The 21,067-nt window shown below is 38.6% G+C and overlaps 1 protein-coding gene across 2 annotated transcripts in view; it reads right to left on the reverse strand.

Moving 5' to 3' along the window:
* Positions 1–21,067, reverse strand: part of Abi3bp (ABI family member 3 binding protein) — a 204,124-nt gene that overhangs the window by 113,563 nt on the left and 69,494 nt on the right. For both annotated transcript variants that reach the window (XM_059277441.1, XM_059277442.1), the window contains exons 3-6: positions 17,732–17,800; positions 13,006–13,138; positions 1,177–1,358; positions 577–632 (exon numbers count right to left, since the gene is read on the reverse strand). In XM_059277441.1, the coding sequence (XP_059133424.1) occupies positions 577–632; positions 1,177–1,358; positions 13,006–13,138; positions 17,732–17,800 (440 nt within the window). The remainder of the gene's footprint in view (positions 1–576; positions 633–1,176; positions 1,359–13,005; positions 13,139–17,731; positions 17,801–21,067) is intronic.

Consider the following 21,067-nt stretch of genomic DNA (forward strand, 5'->3'; position numbering starts at 1 on the left):
CTGAGTAAAACAATAATCATGTAATTTAGATTATGCAATAGAAAATAATGTCATAAACTCCAGGTTGGACCGGGATGCACATCCTGCACACCAACCCAGCCCCATGTCCACAAGACTTCACTCCACCTGAGTCATATCTAACTAGGAGGCTCAAACTCTCCTTCACATCCTTTGTCCTGTTCTGACCTGCGCTGCCTGTATCAGACACAGAACTATCAAAGGAATGAACAAAATCTTGAATACTTTAAAATATTCAAATACTAGAATAAATGCACTGAATCTCTGAATTGTAGCACTTCAAACAAACTAGAAAGGGTTTGGAAGCATATATATATATAATATATACATTTATATAATTATATATTAATATAGTTGTATTTATATAATCATATATATATTATATATACAATTTTCAAAACAAAAAGCAGCTAATTCCTAAATCATTAAGCATTTCACCCAGTGACCAATAGATAACCTCAGTACCTCACGATACGGTTGTCTCTCTCATCTAAGTAGAAACACAGTGCAGATATAATTATTTTTAAAGAACAATCTTAAAAATAAATTGGCACCTACCACTGTGTGGACCTGGTCATAAGTGCTTTGGATTTTCCCATTTACTTTATTTTTACCTGAAAACAAGGAGGAAATGGAATTATTTTTATTCTTCTTGCTCCTAAATGAAGTCTAGCTCATCGTAGGGACAATTCCAAGTCACACTCTCAATTTTGGCATGTACCTTCATTTAGTGCCATTTCAAACATTGATCCCAATGATGTGTGTGTACAAGGTAAGGAAGAGAAGTGCAGGGCTCCCTGTGATGGGCTGTGTCCACTTCCACAGACCTACCACCCCTTGTGATTGGTTACACATATTGGCATTTTATTTGTTCAGCTCAGCTGCTGTTCATAGGTCAAAGATATATTTTAGAATACTATAATGACATCACTGGAAACATCAAGTTGTTCTTTATCTATTTATAAAATCACATTATAAAAATTTCTGAAATATCAATATTTAAATTCTATTCATTTGTATTTTCTTAAACACTAGAACGTGTTAAATATTAGAAATAGCTGGAAATGAACTTATTTCATATTATGCAGCTAGTGAAGTGACTTAAAGTGGACAATTAGAAAAGAATAAAAAGCTTTATTGGGTCAAGAGGATACTCACTTCCAACAACAGTCTTATGGTTGAAAACCTTGCTCCAAATTCCACCGTCCATGTTGTCTTTCACACCAAATTCATAAACCGTGTTGGGCTTGAGATTGTCCACAATTGTTTCAGTAGCTGGACAGAGTTGAAAAATCCATTTCTTTTCTTTATCTTTTTCTCTATATCGAATTGTATAAAATCTGTTGAATAATGAAAATATGATGTTTGAAAAACACCGGGCTATGCAAAATGTAATTCCAAGTTTCTAAGATCTGTTTTACTTATGTGTACATGCATCTCAATTATGATTAGATGTGCACATGTGTATGCAGGCGCATGTGTGTCTGAACCCAGGAAGCACTGCTGGATCGCTCAGGACTAAGGTTACAGGCATTTGCGGGATGCATGGCTTCCCACATAGGTGCTGGGATCTGTACTCTGGTCCTCATGAATAGCAGTTAAGAACTCTTAATTGCTGAATCATCTAGCCAGCTCCCTCAAGTTTATTAACACACAAGAGACTTCAACCAGAAGACTCCATTAAATGTTGGACTGCTCAGATTTTTTTTTAAGCTTAAGAGAGCATGTGTGTTTTCATTCTAAATTTTAAACTTCAAGTCAGGTGCCAGCAGAATTTCAGAAGTCTCAGCACAATCATTAGCTACTTACAGAAATGAAAGAGAAAATTCTAGATAGTCATCCCTTTCCAGTTGCATAGAGAACAGAAGCTAGGTGTTATGAATGGTATAGTCATTTCATAATTTTAAGAAGACAAGCCTTCTCATGCCGGGAGGGTGTATCAAAAGTAATACTTTTCAATTTGTAAAAGACAAACCTGAGGATGTAATATATAGGACTGCTTTCTAGGAGGAAAACATAATTATTGTTATATTAAAAAAGCAAAGTTAATAGAGGTACAGTAAGACTATAGAACATACATTTAAGATCACTGCTTCCTATTTGCTCCAGGCTACATAATCCTACAACTTGGACGTCACAGTAAAAGAGTCGCCAGTACTAGGCTTTGCATGTGTAGTGTATGGTAGGTTTGGCTGTCGCATTCAACTATCACAAAAATATCTTGAATGGCAGAAATTATTAATTCTGTTTTATGAATGTAAACACTGGCTTTCAGGACCATCACCTGCCTTTCCCAGTATGGCCAGTTAGTGTCTTTACCTCCGGCAATGGAAGAATTAAAGTCCAAAGAAAGCTCCACTGGCTATGGTTTGAACAGCCCCACTAACCAGGTTGCAGGCCTGGAGAGCAAGTTTCACACTACTGTACAGACGGACGAGAACACACTGACAGAGCAGGTACTAACACAGGTATACACAAATGCTGTACTGGATAAATTAGCAAACCGCAAAATGAACTGTATGCTTTCAAATCATTTAAAGAACTATGAACATGAAATTTTTCCATATTGTCATTCTTAACAATATAAGGAGGCAACAAAAAGTGGGAGAATGTCATATTTATAATAGAACTTCGATGTCTGGTGAGCAGGCTAGGAAATGAATAGTATCAGATGTGGTATTGACAGGTAAGTAATTCCTCTTTATTTTTAAATAAAAATTTTTAACCAAGAGAGCAACATAATAACTATACATATGATGATGGAAACACAGTAACTATATACTACTTTAGGGCTTTTATATATTTTTTCTCAAACTTAGAATGATTCCCCCTACTCCACACCTATCAAAGCTAAATTAATACCCAAGTTAACTGGTTTTATTTATGGATTTTAACGTCACTCATTCAGGCTAAAAAACATTACCAGACACCCCTAATGATTAAGCTTACTTGAATGTTCTTCGGTTTTTCTAGGCACACTTTCTTGAAGATACAAATAGAGTCAGTTGCTTTTAATCTTAGGAAGTGGGGGCCAGGACTGAAGATAAAGTGTGAGCTTTGTAAAATAAAAAGGCAGAAAATTTGTTGAAAAGTATCTGAGAATTTTCAGATAGCAATGGCAGAGTATTAAGCCAAAATTCAGCACTTCTAAGTGTATGTAGGGGAGAATCTGTGTCCAACTCCAACGTACATAAAGTCAGCAGGGGCCTTGGAGTTTAGTAACTTAGGGGAGAGCCTTTGTATAGATAGCCTACTTTCTTAGTAGTTGCAGAGCCTGAAAATGCTTGCAGCCAGTCATTTAGCTTGCTTTTTACCAGTAAAAGCTACTCTTGGGCTCGAATCCCCCATTTCAAAATAACAGAAAGCCCAATGAGTGAAAGGGACTGTTCCAGCCAGAACACTCATTGCTACCAGTAACAAATGTTCAACGATAGAGTCCTCTGTGTCTTGTAAGTCAAAATCTCAACAGTGATTCATGAAATGCATTGCTTGACAAGAATGCTACATGGAATTCTTGTTGCCCTCCCCCTTTCCACCATGTCCTGGCTCTTAAAGGACCTTAGAGAAATGCTGAGAAGCTAAAATCAGAGCAGATGCCCCACCCCCTCCCAACTCTGCCTTTCTAGTACAGATGTATTCCTGAGGATTTAACTCCAGGCATGAGTCAGGATCCCACTGCTAGCTGAGCTGCCAAGGGTCAGATCCAAGCAAGGCTTTCTAATCAGCTTGATTTTATATAGCCTTCCAACAAAGAACATGGGACAGAATGCTCCATGGTTTTCAAAGATTCTTAACTTCACATTTAAAAAACAAAAAACAAAAAACAGCCTGTAAAGTTCTTCTATTTTAATTACAATATCCTCTCTCATACCAGATTTTTCATGTATACAAGCTACCATGCTTTCTACCTCTACAACAGTCTAACTGGCCTTCCTCAACACATCTAAGTTGATAATTACATAAGGTGGGAGGCTTCTAAGTCTTAAAGAAACGAGTAGGTGTTATACTGAAAGCAGTGAATTGAATTCTTCTTGAGTTTAAAACGAACTATGGGTCTCGTGAGACTGGATACTGCTTTATAATCTGACACTCAGTATACACAGATTGTGCAATGAGCAGAATCGATGTCTAGTTTTTCCTTTAGGTCATTTTAAAATTAGAGTGCGCTCAATGCAGTATTTCAACCATCAGCAAAGACCAATTTAAGCTATTGGGTCTACAATTCTATTTTGCAATTTTTCCTTAGGGTCACTCAACAAAATAAACCATTTCCCTAAAATTGTCACACGTTAAGGCAAAATACAATAAAAACTTGCTTGTATTACAGAAGATCTGTGATTCTTACTTGTTGACTCCAGCTAGTCTGTTGATAAAATCTTAGTAAAGCAAGACCTTACAGAGTCAGAAGAGGCCCCAGAGCAGCTAGGGCTGGATAATCAAACCCTTCATCCTCTTTTCTGAGTCCCAAGCTATACTTCTGGTCTACCCTGAATTCTCTTTCTGCTGTGGTGCTTGGCAAAAGTAAATGAAAATAAACATAAAATGACCCATAATCAGAGAGTAGTCAATTTAGTATTGTTTAAGTCTTTTAAACTTGTTTTTACTGTATATTCACCATATTCTATACATAGTGAACATTCTCCTCATTGTCTGAGAATGTTCAGGATCAAATGTTGATTGTGTGAGTTTTTGCTAGTAATTTTGAGCACAACCATATAGAGAGGCTCTGGGTCTTTTTAAAATAGAGAGCGCGAGCTGGAGCATGGTGATGCTCACTTGCAATCAAAGCACTAACCTGGGAAGATCGTGAATGCAAGGCTATCCTGGGCTACACAGTGAAAGCCTCTTTAAAAAAAAATAGTGCCTTAAAGAGTAGGTAGTGGCTTGACCATTAGTCCACTACCAACAACAGCATGACCTCAGGGAAGCTGTTCCTTTGTACAAATAAACTTTCTCAAGAGGTTTTGTACTAAACACCTTTTGAGACTCTGTTTATAGAAGTTTACTTCAGCAACAGATTAGATATTCTATTCTAAAACTCTCCCTAAGGCAAAAACTAAATTTGTGATGTAGTGGCGGGCAGTGAACTATAATTAGAAGGAAAGGGAAGAACATCATAATTAGTTTATTCCTCTCAAACTCTCCCATCATTGGCCACTTTATGGACTTACACTTTTTCAGGAAGACTTGCATTTGACACAACTGTATTCCCCCAAACATGGGCACTGTATATTTTCCCCATCCTTGTACCAAAAGATTTTTCCCAGCACCCCATTTGTTAATGTCCTTGCTTCCTAGTGACTGGAGCCACTGAGAGTCACTCCATCCTCTCAGTATCTCACCTTCCTTTACTCTAATGTCAGGAGAGTAGACTTCCTCGTAATTTATACCACATTCTTACTTTGTAAGCACATCAACCTTTCCTTTGATCTCCCAAGGAAGCTGTGCAGGTGTTTTGAGATCTACCAAAGCAACAATAAAATGAATGCTCTCTGAACCCTGTCAATGTGTTTCACTACAAGCATAATCTACTTTTTTCCACCTTCTTAATAATAAAAATATCCATGTACCATTATACTCTGTTGTGTGCCATCTTTAACAGACTGAATCTTCTAATGATAAAATACAATGAATGAACTAAGCCTCCTTCTTCTGAGTCCCTTACTCCTTCATGTCTAATCTTTTTTCAGACCCATGTATTCTTCCTCACATTATTTCTCATGACCAAAAGAGTTCTCTTTTGGTCTTAGACTGACAACAAATGTTCCCTTCTTCCATTCAAAGAACACTGTGCACACAACCATAAACGAAACACATCTATTTTCCAACGGGGGAAGGACCCGAAATCTTGGAAGACCTAGACAAACTGTGTGTGAAAGCAGGGCTAGAAATGGGCCGCAAAGCCAGAGCAACAGCCCATGAATACATCCAAGTGCACAGCAGAACACGAGGTCCTCACCGGAAACTTACTAAGTCAAAGCTTTGGTATGGAAAGCCCAAAGTCAAGGAAGCAACTTGTCCAGTAGGTTCTCTGTATGGGATAATGGAGGTTTCTAGAAACCAATGTGAAACGGTTTTTATAAATCAGTCTTTACAGAAGGTTCATTGGTTTAAAGCAACCCCATTTGTGTTTCTGTGGCAATCCAATCTTTTCTGTTCTTACAAAGCATTTAGTATATTATCTTTGAATGCTTGTGGTAATTTTTAAGCTGATCATCTGGCCAATAACTCTATAGAGAAGATAATAATTTAGAAAATTCTACTGGTTTAGTTAGTAATTATTAGATCATTGATGACAAACACATCTCAGTGAAACAGAGGGAAGGGGATTGTGAGCCAGTAAAAAATGGATGGAGATGCTGTAAAAATCAAGAACATAGGAATCGCCTTGAAGATTAAGGAAAGAGATCAAAAAGAAGTGTGGAAGACAGAACAGGATCAAGAGAAGTTTTCTTAGGGATGATGTGGCTATGGAAACCTTGAGTCTGTTTGCACACAGGAGGCAGGATACCAGCTGCATTGAAAGGGTGGTCGAAAGAGAAGAGACGGACCATCAAGGAGCCAAAGGCTTAAAGGATGTGGGAAGAAATGGAATCAGGAGTGCAGAAGTCAGAAATGTGATCCTGGGAGGAGAGAGATGTGAACAGAGGTAACGATGAAATTGGGGTGCAGGAGTAAGCTGACAGTGATCAGTCTAGATTTCCTTAGCATTACTGTAGGTGTGTAGGTGGAGTAAGGCATGAACAGATCCAGGGAACATGGCCAATGTGCTACTATCACAATGTGGAGTACAAAGAAGTGCTTTAGTTGGGAATAGAGAAGAAAAAGATAAGGACATAAATATTGAGTACTTCTCCCAAGCAAAACCAGTAAGATTTGGGACCTTTAGACACTAGAGAAAATGAAATACAAAAAGTAAATGAAGTTAGGGTGTAAGGAGAATTTCAATATATTCCAAAGTAATAAGGGAAGTGAGATTTCCAGAAAAAGGGTATCAGTTCAATTTTGTCAGGTTGATTCTGAGGTAATAATAACATACCAGAAAATGAGGACAGTTCCCTGCTTAACCATTTAGTTCCGGTTTACTACCAGCCTGGGGACATAATCCCTACTCTCACAAAGCACTATATTTCAAAGCAAGAGAGTAACAAGGCTCCAGGTTTAATAAGTGAGAATTCACAGACGGGGAAAAGCCTACTTCTTAGGAAGTCTAGAAGAAAAAAATTATAATAATAAAAGTAAACATCCCTCTTGAATAATCAAAAACTAGAATGCTAATTCTATACTAAACAAAAAGAACATGAAAATGTTAGACAAATAAATTATAAAGCTGAAGAAGCAATCTTGAAAACCTTGACAAGCTAAGAGAATGGCAAGGACAAAGCAGCAATCAATATTAAATCAAATTTTGGCTAAAAAAAAAAAAAACATATCCTTCCTCTATGTCAGCTTGGAAAGTTCTCTTTTGGTCTTAGACTGACAACAAATGTTCCCTTCTTCCATTCAAAGAACACTGTGCACACAACCATAAACGAAACACATCTATTTTCCAACGGGGGAAGGACCCGAAATCTTGGAAGACCTAGACAAACTGTGTGTGAAAGCAGGGCTAGAAATGGGCCGCAAAGCCAGAGCAACAGCCCATGAATACATCCAAGTGCACAGCAGAACACGAGGTCCTCACCGGAAACTTACTAAGTCAAAGCTTTGGTATGGAAAGCCCAAAGTCAAGGAAGCAACTTGTCCAGTAGGTTAATAATGGAGGTTTCTAGAAACCAGTGTGAAACGGTTTTTATAAATCAGTCTTTACAGAAGGTTCATTGGTTTAAAGCAACCCCATTTTTGTTTCTGTGGCAATCCAAGGGCAGCCAGATTCCAGTGGTTTTTCAAGAAGGAATGGCTGAAAGAAAATCTCAGCTATGTTAGTCTTCTAATTTTCAAGACCTAATCATTCCCTTTAGCTGTTATTGCTTATTCTAACCCATTGGATTGGTCTAACCTCATAAAAAAAAAAAGCAGCAAGACTATATGAGGGTAGATTTCTCCAGGCCTGTTTCTAATTATGTGCAGTTCTGGTAGAGGCATTTGGGTGTTTACAATGGGTACAGTATTTTTGGTGCTTTTAAATCAGCACTGCTCGTTTTTCTCAAACATGACAAAAGCTTTAGAATGTCAGCTCATTACTAACTGTGCCGACTTGGGAGCAGAGTTGCCTAGAAAAGCAGAATCTACAAGTACTTAAAATGGTCCTTTTCAGCCACGACTCTCTAATTCTTCTCCAAGTCCTATCTTAACAGGTCCCTATTTTTCCAACTCAGACTTGAAAAGATACAATCATTTTGAGATGATACTGAATCCTTTGAACACTTTACTCAAAGCAGAATTTTAATACTGTAATTTGATATACATGACTACATCTATTTAAGGTAATGGGCAGGGCCAGAACTGGTGAGCCAGGGTAAGGCCGAGATGTATTTATGATCTGAGTCAGAAGTCTCAGCGTCTATGACCTAGCTCTCAGCCATGTGCTCCGACATCCTCTAAATGCTCTGTCCATCTGTGCTGCCAACAATGGCAACCCGTGTCCATCAGAGCCAAGAGTAGATAAATTCTTCATGAAAAGGTCAGCATTACTCAAGCATAAATAAAGGAAAGTCACAAGGCACTGGAAGGTACTTACTACACATGCTCCAAGAATTCCCCTGGCTGCTATTGACCTTGGTGGAACACATCCCCCCTCAAGGATTCATCAGGCCAGCTGAGCAACCATTAAAATCAAACTGCATTTTGCTCTAAGACTATCACATTCCCTTCCTCTTTTTCTGATTCTCCCCTCATTCCTCCTATTCTCTTCCTTTTTTTTTGTTGTTTTGGTTTGGGGTTTTTTGGGGGGTGTGGGCAACTCAACCAGCACATTATTTTCCCAGTGTTGGCATACTGAACTACTCCACTAAAAACCTGGAATTATCATAAAACAAATATGCACTTTCAAGAGTATTTTCCAAGTAAAATAAGTCATGGACTTAGTGGTGGGTGAAATAAGAAATATTTCAGATTTTTTGAAACATTTAAAAATTAATTTAAAAAAAGTTTGGGAAATAATCATCCACATGCTTTCTTCCAAGTATTTTATTCCTTGAGGACCATGGACACAGGAAGGAAAATTTGATTTCATTCCTTTTCAGCTTAGATTTCCCAATCAAAGTAATTTAAAAGGTACTTTTGAGAACTTGCAAAGACTTTAAAAGGCTTTTCATTCCAATTCAGTTTAAACAAGAATAAAACCCTACAAAAATATTCTCACAGCCCAAAATCTCAGCTATCCTCAGAGCAAGGGAAGTGTGTGTTAAGTGTAATGGGTCAACACTACTCTAGAAGAGCTACAATTAAAACATGTCACAATTGTATACAGAAATCCACAAAGATACCTCCACAATAGACTACTGGCAATGGTCGAGAGAAAGCCCAAACTGACCTACTCTTGTGATAGGATGGCCAAACACCCTAACTGTCATGCTAGAAACCTCATCCAATGACTGATGGAAGCAGATGCCGAGATCCACGGCCAGGCCCCAGGTGGAGCTCCAGGAGTCCAGTTGGCGAGAAAGAGGAGGGATTGTATGAGCGAGAATTGTTGAGACCAAGATTGGAGAAAGCACAGGGAAAAATAGCCAAACTAGTGGAAACACATGAACTATGAACCAATAGCTGAGGAGCCCCCAACTGGATCAGACCCTCTGGATAAGTGAGACAGTTGATTAGCTTGATCTGTTTGGGAGGCATCCAGGCAGTGGGACCGGGACCTGTCCTCAGTGCATGAGCTGGCTGTTTGGAACCTGGGGCCTATGCAGGGACACTTGGCTCAGCCTGGGAGGAGGGGACTGGACCTACCAGGTGGAGCTGAATTCCCCAGGGGAGTCCTTGCCCTGGAGGAGATGGGAATGGGGGGAGGGGGGAGGACAGGGGAATCCGTGGCTGATATGTAAAATTAAATTAAATTATAAAATAAAAAAAAATTTAAAAAACATGTCACAACACAAAACACTGAAGGGGGTTTACAGCAAGCAGAGCTCTCACAGCCTGCTTAAGGGTATGTAGATGAAGCCAGAGAGACAGTTCAATATACATCCTGCATGCACTCCTATACATCCTGCATGCACTCCTGCAATGCAGCAACTCCCATTGGAGGCACGTTCCTCCCAAGAGACTAGGTATTATACTCAAAGTCTTGTATGAAAATGTTTATAGAAGCAATAGACATAAAAACAATCACAACACAGTTTTATTTTATTTTATTTTTTTATGTGCATTGGTATTTTGCCTGTATGTACATATGTGGGTCTATGTGTGCAGTGCCCTCAAAGGACAAAAAAAGTTGGTATATCCTGTAGAACTGGAGGCAAGATGGTTGTCAACTGCCATGTGGGTACTGGGAGTTGAAAGCTGGTCCTCTGGAAGAGTGGCCAGTGAGCTCTTAACCATTGAGCCATCTCTACAGCCTCATCAATACAATTCTTGTACCTACCAGCAGAATATATAATAAACTAGAATATTTACATACTGGAATGCTACTCAGAAATAAAAAAAAAAGTAGACTTTTGACACCTGAAATGTTAGAAATGAAATTTAAAAACATGCTGAAGGAATGAAGACAGACCACCTCTCCCACGCAATGTGACTCCATTTATACAGATTTTATAGGAGGCAAAATTAATCTATAGTGATAAAAATCCAATCGAGGGATGTTTCTGGGAGAGGGTACTTTCTGGAATTCTATTTCTTTGTTTCTTCTTCTTCTTCTTCTTCTTCTTCTTCTTCTTCTTCTTCTTCTTCTTCTCCTTCTTCTTCTTCTCCTTCTTCTCCTTCTTCTCCTTCTTCTCCTTCTTCTTCTTTTAGAATTTCATACGCTATGTTTTGATCATACTCACTCCCTCCTCCAATAGGTCCTCACTTCCTACCTACAGGCCAACAACGTTACTAGACATCACAAGCTAATAGATAAAAATCCCAGTGCAAGGAAAGAATTTCTTCTTTTGGATGTTGGCCAATGAGCTCCCATAGACACCCAAACACTCTAGGCTATTGCCATTGGTCTTTGTTACCCTTCAGAACTTGACAATAAGAGTCATAGACCAAAGAGAAATCAAACCATTCCTGATCTGGAAGTTTCATCCCTACTGGCTAGCTTTCATAGTGCTTGAAGGTGCTGTGCATTCTACCAGAGGGGAAAAAAAATCATCATCTTACCCAGCTGTGATCCTTGAGAGCTACAACAATGACTAGCCTTGCAAAATACACTCACCAGTGAAATTGTGAAATGAACATCATGGAAATAACCAACCACTTTCTGATGGACTTAAGTCTCATACCACAGGATGAAACCCATACCTGGTACCATTGCTAGGCCAAGAACTTTGGGCTAGATAGGTCATAGGCCCTCAGCAAGAGCCTATTACTAGAATGTTGCTAAATGGACATAGTAGTAACAGACTCCTAATGATGTATCCTTATACCCATAGATGAGTGCATCTCTCAACCCTCAAAGAAACATCTATTTGCAGTAGGTGATTAACACAGATGCCAACAACTGCCCAAGGTACAGAGAATAAGATACTCTTTTCTATTTCTTAATGTTATAAAATATATCAAAAGTTATACCTCAAACTGTACAAGTTTTATAGATTTTACTACGTTTAAATTATACCTCACATTTTTATTTTAAAGTAGGAATGCAACTTTTCTCAAATTTGAAATAATTTCTAGTGTATTTGAAACAAGAACTACCAAACGCCCTTTTTAAATGTCTCGAAGCTTGAGATTTTTGCAAACTTATGCAGTTATAACTTTTGAATTTCGATACTTATGTAGTAAATATTTATGAGAAGCAAAAACCCTGCATAAGCCATTTAGGATCATGGTTCAGTGTTTAACTCACTGCTCATTTCAGACAGAGCCAAAGATTGTGTTGGGTTGAAGGATAAATGAACTGCAGTTATCTGAAAACATGACTGTTAATTGTTCTGCCAAACACAACCTCTCTGCTCCACCTCTGCTTGATTCTCCCATGTGTGCACATCTAGTTTCCTAAGCCAGTTTTCCTCAACATCAGTGGACAGCAGAATCATCGAGAATTCTTGTTGAAACACAAATGGTTGAGACCCACGTTCAATTTCTGACCCAGTGAAGTCTGGGGATGGAGGAACCTTCAGTTTGCATGTTACATGTTCCCCAGTGATGGCAACAGTGATGCAGTTTGATTTGAGACCACGCTTCAAGGACTTCTACTTCAAACACTCCTGAGTTATCAGATCAAAGATCAATACTTGAGAGGTGGAGACAGGAAGATCAGTGAGCTCAAGGTCACCTGAGTCTCAGAGTAGGAGCCTATCTCAATGTGTTTATTTATTTTTTTTAGAAATGGCATCTATAGCAATTGCAATTATTATTAAAAATAAGTACTTTCAAGAATCAATCAAGCAAAATAAGACATGGGCTTAGTAGTGAGTAAAATAAGGAATATTTCTAATTATTTGAAAGGATACATACACATGCATGCACACACACAAACACACACAGTATATCTTTATGATCTTTATATATTTATATCTATATAAATATTATATATATTATTTATAATATTATATATATTATATAGATATAGATATATAGATAGATATGATTTTTAGTTCATGCCTCCGTGCCCTCTGCATAATTGATACTGCCCATTCTGCATGACACTGCCCATTTGGTATTTGCTCCTTCCCTTAGTGTTTGCTCATACAAACATGTTTTCTACTCAGATAGATCCCAGCTCTGTCAATGGCAGGGTCCCTGTACTAGATATCTATGTACCCCAAATACCTAGAACAATTATATGGCCAATAGGTGTTAAGTAAATGCTAAGGGTCCAAAAGTTTGTACGTTTTTCTAAGCATGTGTCAATACTATCAAAAGTAGTGAAAAATAATTTCCATTATGGGGAATTACCTGTCATTGGGACAGTGACTTGGCAACGTCCAGTCGTGGTGCGGATTGATGAGGAAACCCCAGGACAGGAAGACTGAGCTTGGCGACAATGTACCAACCACGAGCTGGAGAGGTTTTCGAGAGCGAGATTTGCCTGGGGAGACAGCACAGTTAGCTCCAGACACAGTATCTTTATTGTAGCATAATTTTTTTATTGATTCTTTGGCAATTTCACATCATGCAACCCAATCCTAGTCCCTCCATAGCATCTCCCCAAAAAAAGAAAATTAAAAACAAACAAACAAAAAAACCCACTTCACTCTTCCATCTTTCCTGCCTCTCCAACACCTCTTCATTCATCTTAGTGTCATTGGGAGCTGCGGTGAGGACGCAGTACCTTTTAATTGATGTTTTGAGTAAAATGCACACACAAAGAAGACTTGGTAAAACAATATCCCTTTCCTTTTTGTTTTAGCTTTTATCATGTCAAGATATTTTTCTGAGTCATTTCTGGGCTTCATGAGAGTGCTTTGTAAAATCATAATTTTTATAAATTCTTCGAGAATTTCATGCCTTTTCATATAGCCCACAAGACTGATTTTTATTCCATGAATTTAAACATCAAAGGAAATGCTTTATTGATCTTGGGTGTGCATGTTTATATATGTACATGTGTGTGTATGTACATGTTTTTGTGTATATATATGTGCACACACACACACACACACACACACACACACATATATAAACCATATGTGATGATACCCAGGCTTTAGTTTTCCTGTGAGTCACGTAGTTATGCAGGTGTTGGCTATGATTAGTGAAGTAAACACCCAGACACATACTTACATCTCTGTGTATATACACATTCCATTTGCTTTATTTCTTTCACAGACAAATTTAAAATGTGCCTTTTAGACCAGTGGTTCTCAACCTGTGGGTCATGAGCCCTTTGGGGGTCACAAATCAGATATCCTGCATATCAGATATTTACATTACAATTTATAACAGTAGCAAAATTACAGTTCTGATGTAACAACAAAATATCTTTATGATTGGGGGTCATTACATCTTGTGGAACTGTATTAAAGGGTTGCAGCATTAGGAAGGTCGAGAACCACTGTTCTAGACTGAATTAACACCCCCCAAAGAGAACATGACATTATTATGGAAGTTGTATGTCATATTTTAAAAAAAATCTTACCTTACAGTGTAAACTCCCTTGATATGATATTGTAATAGGCCTATGCTTACAGTAAGCACACAAATGGAGATACACACACATTTGAAATAACACTGGTAAGGTGGGAATAATACAGGAAGCACAGTTGTTCTGCAAGTACTAATAGAATTTGGGGAATACCACAAGTTATGCTAGTGAATGAGTATAGAGTCTTTTCAAGCACAAGGGCATAAGGGTGTGGGGTAGGCATTTCAATTTTAAAAATTATTTGAAACTATAGAAATGAGAAGACAGGAAAAGGAAGAACCTTGGATACAGGTTCAACCAGGGAAATAAAATCAAAATTCAAAAGAAAAAATAAGTCTCATAAAACTGCATCCCTACTGAGTTTCCTCTTTGCTTCATGAGACTGGGCATATTGTGTCTATTACAGGAAGGACTTCTGTATTCTCAGTCTAGTGGGCTTGGAACAATACAGCACAGCGCCTAGGACCTTTAGTAAAGTGTGTAAGACAGGACCCCATAAGTGAGTGTGATGGTGACTATTTGACACAAACGCTCTTGAAAACTGTCATGTCTGTTCCTTTAAGGCCTGTCAATTATAACTCCAGGAAGAAAGCCTCTGAACCCAGGATTTATACAACCCAGTGGTATAAAAAGGCCTCATCCTAATGCAGCTGGCTTATTTATGGGGTGCCATATCTTTCAATATCTGCATACATTGTGTAATATTCAAAGCAGAGTAAATCTATATCCTTAAGCATCTGGCATTTACTTATGGTAAAGTAACAAACACCCTCTTCAACTTTTAGAAAATATATAGTAAAATTTTTTACTACATATGGTTCTATGATTTGAATGAGTGTCACAATGCTAAAGGCCTGGTTTTCATCCCATGCTCTTACTGGGAGTTACTACAAGAAATAAGCCATAATGGGAAGGGTTTAAGATCTCTGGGGTATACCCTGAAAGGGGGATTATGGAATCCCAGTCTCCTCTTCTTTCTCACTTTTTGAATTCTGATAAGATGAGCATTAATGCCTTCCTGCCATGATGTCTCACCATAACCCTAAAGAATGGGGTCCATGGTTACAGAATCAACCTTCTAAAACTAAGATTATCTTGGGTGTTTGACATAGTAACATAACATTAGAAAGTTAACTAGGAAAATTGACCTCTTAATGATGTCTAAAGTAATTTATGAATATCATAATAGTTGTTGGCTGCAGACAGGCATGTACTCCTCTCTATAAACCTTTTCAGATGCGCCTGCCATCATGTCTTGCAGATGGTGATTTGAGTGGTCTACATTTGGCCTCCAAGAAATAGATAGGAGACTCTTGATTGAAAGTAGGGGGCACATACAGCTTGGAAACAAACACTGAGGTGATTACACTAATCTTTCTGTTTCTGAGTTGACTGTCATGAATGTAATACAACATTACATAGAATGCAAGGTAAAAACTCATATTTGGATTTCCTTGATTATTTTCTAGTTTCCTTTGTAGTGAATCCTTGGCTCAACTCACAGTGTATGAGGAGATGAAATGCAGCTTTAGAGATGAAAAATGTATATTTCATTCCCCAAGAGATGCTAAGGTTGCATAATCAAACAATTATGTCACTAACTTGGCGATTTTAATATGAAAAAGATTAGCTAATTAGACTCTATGTGGCAGATGCAAATGTAAAACAAATGGAAGTGATTCCATTAGTCACCACATCTCTCCCAGATGCAGAAAACAAAACCAGAAACTATATCCACTGCCCGAGAGGAAAGGTGGAACTATCTCATGCTGAGCAGGATGATACAACTTCCTGAGCTAGGAATGAGGAAGTGAGAAATAATCTCCAAGGCCAGCGTCAGCAACCTTGAAATAAAATGAAGGTAGGAATTATTACTTGAGCCACAAAAGCCCCAGTGGTCTGATTTTCCTTATAAATTTTTATTTATATGATCAGGGTTACATGAACAAACAGGTCAGTGACTAGCCAAATGAAATCACATTCTAGGACACCACAGTCACGTTTGACCTTGTTGTTCAAAAGTTTCAAGCACTGTCTTGATACTGAGTTTTCCCCTTTGTTTCAGGTAAGAGGCGGAAGGGGGGATGGAATGTGTATTTTTTTTATTTCTCAGAATGCTTGATCATTCAATGCTACTTGTAAAAGAAATAACGGAAGTGTAAGAAAAGGAGAGAAGGGTACTGGAAGCTGAGTTCTGGTGACCAGCCCTGTGCTAATTCATTGAGTACAAATTCAGAGTGACCAAGGCACCTATGCTCAGTGTGACAGAAGTATCAAATGCTATTCCTCCCCTCTTATCCCTCCAGAGAAGCAAAACAAACACAAAGATGCTTTTCTGTGTGGCATCCAGGGTTACTCAAAAGATGAAAGTGGTTAGGGAATCATTGAGTGGAGAAGAGTTCATACCAGAAAAAAAGCAAAGTAGAACTCTGTGGTCAATACTGTCCACAGGAAGGAATATGAACGCTCCGTTAGAGGACACAACATTTTCCTTCAGAGCAATACTCAGATGAAGTCTTACTAATTAGACATGGCAAGCTTTTAGTCTTTTGTCTTTAGTATTTTTCTCCTGTTGCTGTGGTTAAATACCCCAGTAAGAGCATCTTAAAGGAGAAAGGGTTTATTTTGGCTCACGATTCAAGGGTAACCATTCATAGCAGAGAAGCTGAGGCAGCATGAGCTTGAAATAGCTGATTGCTGATTGGGGCACATCCACAACCAAGAGGCAGAGCGATGGATTCATGCACTCTCTTCCTTTTATGTGGTCCAGGACAGAAGCTCAGGGGACCATACTGCCCACTGTTAGGTCTTTCCATTCTCAATTAACCTAACTGACATACGCCCTCACAGACACACCCAGAGGCTAAGTAATCTCTAACAGGTGTGCCAAGAGATGTTTCCAAGGCAATTTAAGCTCCTGTCAAGTTGGCAACAGTATCGCAGTCATGTTGAAGTTTTACTCTTATTGATATGTAAGTTATCCATTTTCTGTCTCCAGCCTTCCTGGTCGGAGGGAAGTCCAGAAAGGAGAGACACAGAGTAAATAAAACTAAAGTGCCAATCCCTTCAGTATATACACAAATGAGTTATCCTTTCCAAACATAAATGGCTTCCTTAAGCCAAAGTTAGTTATAAAGCTTTGTCTTTAAAATCTGAAAGGCCAAGAGTGGGCAAGAGGTCACCCTTACACAATAGAAACAGGCTAGCAGGAATTAGCCAAAATGACACTTATCACAGGCCAGAAGCTGTGTTAATTCACTTACCCCTCCCATTAACCAAGGCAAAGAGAGTGTGTTAACTGTCTAAACTTCAGCTTAGACAGTCACAAGAAGTAGCAATGCCACCTTATGCTGAGAGTAGTGTCTAAGACCAGGCTATGCTGCTTGTCCAGCAGGGAAAGCTGCAGACTCAGGACTGAAACCATCTATTCCTACATTGCTAAGATATTCCCAAGGCATTTCGTCTCTGGCGTGTAGTGGAAGATGAAGTTGCATAGAGCATAGTTAACTTCAAGAAAATGCAGTGCAACGACTGTACCTGAACATGACTTCTTCTGGCTGGGAGGAGGAGCGGGTCGCACGACTATCAGATACTTCGGCTCTGCATCTGAAAAAAAAAAACAAACAAAACACCACATTATCTTTCAGCAACATCCTCTCAGAACCAGCTTGGGAGTTAGTGCACCCATGTCCTAAATGAACATTTCCTGGTGTTAAACTCTCCCTGACCCCGGTATCAGTGAATAAGAAGACTCAAGAGCTGGAAAATTAATACTTTCTAAAAAGCCCATTAAGTTTTAGAAATGGAAATTAGATCCATATTTTCAAACCCAAATGGGCATGGGTGGGGAAGAGGTCTTTAAAAAGCACACGCTACACAGACTTTGTTTTTTAAGTAAAATCACTTTATTCTTATTAACTCACAAATGAAAACATCACACAGCTAGTTTAAAAAAAACCACTCAAAATCCCTGCCCAGTCCCAAACCCTATGCGTCCCAATGAATGTCTATACCATCAGAATGTCCATTCTGAAACTATGTGGCTTTGCTTAGGGTTTTACACTTTCGCTATCCAGTACATTCTTATACAGCACTAAAGATGGAAAAAAATCTGCAAGTTGAAACTAGGGAAAAAAAATAGCTTTCTATCATCTCTCATGACTCCTGTGTCCTTCTGCCTGTACCTCTTCTTTCCACATCATCTACTGTTACCCTCTTGAAAGCCTTTCTAAATTTTATACTATACCCACACACTCATTTACACACACACCTGCATGTAAGTATATACACCACATGCTTTCCTAGGGTCCTCAGAGGTCAAAAGAAGGCATCTCATCTCCTAGAACTGTAGTTACAGGTGGTTGTGAGTTACCATATGGATGCTGGGAACCAAACCCCAGTCCTCTGTAAGAGTAGCAAGTGCTCTTAACCTCCAAGTCATCACATCAGTCAGATATATTTATTAATTCTTTGAAAAATTCAAACATGTGTACAATTTATTTTAATAATATTTAGCCCCTACTTCTTCCACCAACAACTCCTGGATTCAGCCTATGTCCATCCCCAATTTCACATCTTTTCTTATACTCTACTGAGTCCTATTTTGCTGCCCTAGATGCATAAGTATGGTGCCAGCCACTGCAATGTATCAGTGAAATAGAAGAAACAATCCTTAAAAATATTTAGATCTTAAATTATGTAAGTAAAATTATGTTAAACCATATAAGATACTATACTTAGATAAAAGGCTGAGAAGCAATATTAAAGCTAAGAGATGTGAGCTTATTCAATAAGGACTGAGTAATTAATGAAATAGCCTTTTTAAAAACTAGTATATCCAAGATGATTGATTGGTAAAACATATATAAACAAACAAAAAAAAAAACACTTGAAAAGTAGTATTCTACCAATAGATTGTATTGAACTGGTTGATGAGTTATTATCCCAATATTTCTTCAGAAGCTTTGAGACCTGGGGGTTCTTAGTCATCAAATTTGACTTAGCTGCTAAGTCAACCAGAGTTCAGCACTACTTGCTCAGGTAGACATTTTTATTTTTATTCTGTATTTACATTTCCCCTTTGTGGCTATAGAAGAGGCCTTCTTACCCAAGGTTTTAAGGAGCTAACTTCGTTTACATGGCTGGCGTTTCCCCGTGTGCTATAATCTGCTTAGTTACTGAGGTAAGGAACCCCGGCAATCTTTGGAACTCACCTCAGGGCTGTGTCTGGTGCACAGCTGCCTCATGACCAGATGAATACATGGCCATATGACCTCATGAACACAGATAAGGTGTGCTCAAGCTTCCCAGAGCCCTATGGGTTGGAAAGTGTATCTTGCTTATTTAAAACTCCCATAAGAAATGCTCAACCCAGATTCAATAATAGGAGTATAACCACCATTGGGTGAGTTTATTAGGGTAGTAGGACAATATAGATGTCCAACTATATAATACATGCTTTCTGTGTGTAAAATAACTGTTAATAAATGTATACACTAATGACATGTCATGCTGATCCTGCATATTCTGTGCAATTATGTCACATAATAGTGAGATCACTGAGTCATGGTCAGCTTCACGGGTATGCAACAGTTGCACCCTTCACAGGGATCCCATGTTTGGTTCCTATCACCATCTGGAAATTCTTATTTTTTTTTTACTTCTTTTGTGTATGTGTATGTGGGTGGGTGCATACACATGTGTGTGGAAGACAAAGGACAACTTGTGGAAGTCAATTCTCTCCACCATGTGGGTTCCAGGGATCAAACTCAGGTCATAGGGCTTAAGGAAAAATCACATTAACCTCCTGAGTCATCTCACCAAACCCCTGAAAGTTTTATCACTTTGATCTTTGAACTTCATTTTGTAAAATTAAGTCTCATGGGATGATGGGGCATGCTTGAGAACAAATGGAGCCAGAAATAATAACAATTGTCTATGGGTTTCTGCCTCCCTCTTTACATAAAGCATTCCAAGTGCAGCAAGCTCCAGGTTCCGTGAGACGCTGTCTCAAAAACTAAGGGGTAAAATAGTAGAAGGTACCAGACAGAGTTCTGGCTTCCACATGAACATGCACAGGCCAGCATGCCTGCGTACACATGTGGACATACACCACACACACAATAGAAGAGGGCAAGCAAATCTTACCACTAAGAAAGATGATGTAGAGGGAGTCACTGAGAGCCCCAACATGACACATTGGCCACTCAAGCCAGAGCTTGCTTCCTTGAGAAATAGGTGGGGGGTTAAAGAAACACAAACCAGCAGGGAACCTCTTTCTGCCCGTTTTTGCTGTGCTAGCCAACACGGAAGAAAAGGGAAAGACAGGACAATTCCATTCTCTTTAAGTACCCCCTCATTCATAAGTTAAAAAGAGCATCCACAGAATATGCAAGCCTGTGTCAAAGGTGAATAAAAGTGGAGACATTTTGTGCAGCTTTTCCTTAATTTTGCTTAGAAAACACACTTCCAGCCCTGCTGTTGAGATGTAAAGGTTCTGGAATTCACACTAAAAATGGGCATCATGCACTGTCACTGAGGTCAAAGGCCCATGTACTATAATTTATAGTTTTCATTCTTTAGAATTACATTAATTAGCAAATAACACATGACAAAATCATGTCGGAGACTGTGGGAGGAGGAGGTTTACTCACTATTGATAATCCTTTTTTTTGAAACAAGGGCCCTCAATGTTAGTTTCACATGTGGCCCTACAATTATATAAATATCTTAATCTAGTCTTCAAATGTCTCTTTAATAAGTCTCAATAATGCCCTTCTAGAACACAGAGGTCATGTTTACTAAACATGAGCTTTACTAAATTGCTCGTCATGGTAGAGTTAGAGCTAACATTTAATTACTCCCTTAAGACAG

This window comes from Peromyscus eremicus, chromosome 12, assembly GCF_949786415.1.
Source record: "Peromyscus eremicus chromosome 12, PerEre_H2_v1, whole genome shotgun sequence".
Lineage (NCBI taxonomy): Eukaryota > Metazoa > Chordata > Mammalia > Rodentia > Cricetidae > Peromyscus > Peromyscus eremicus.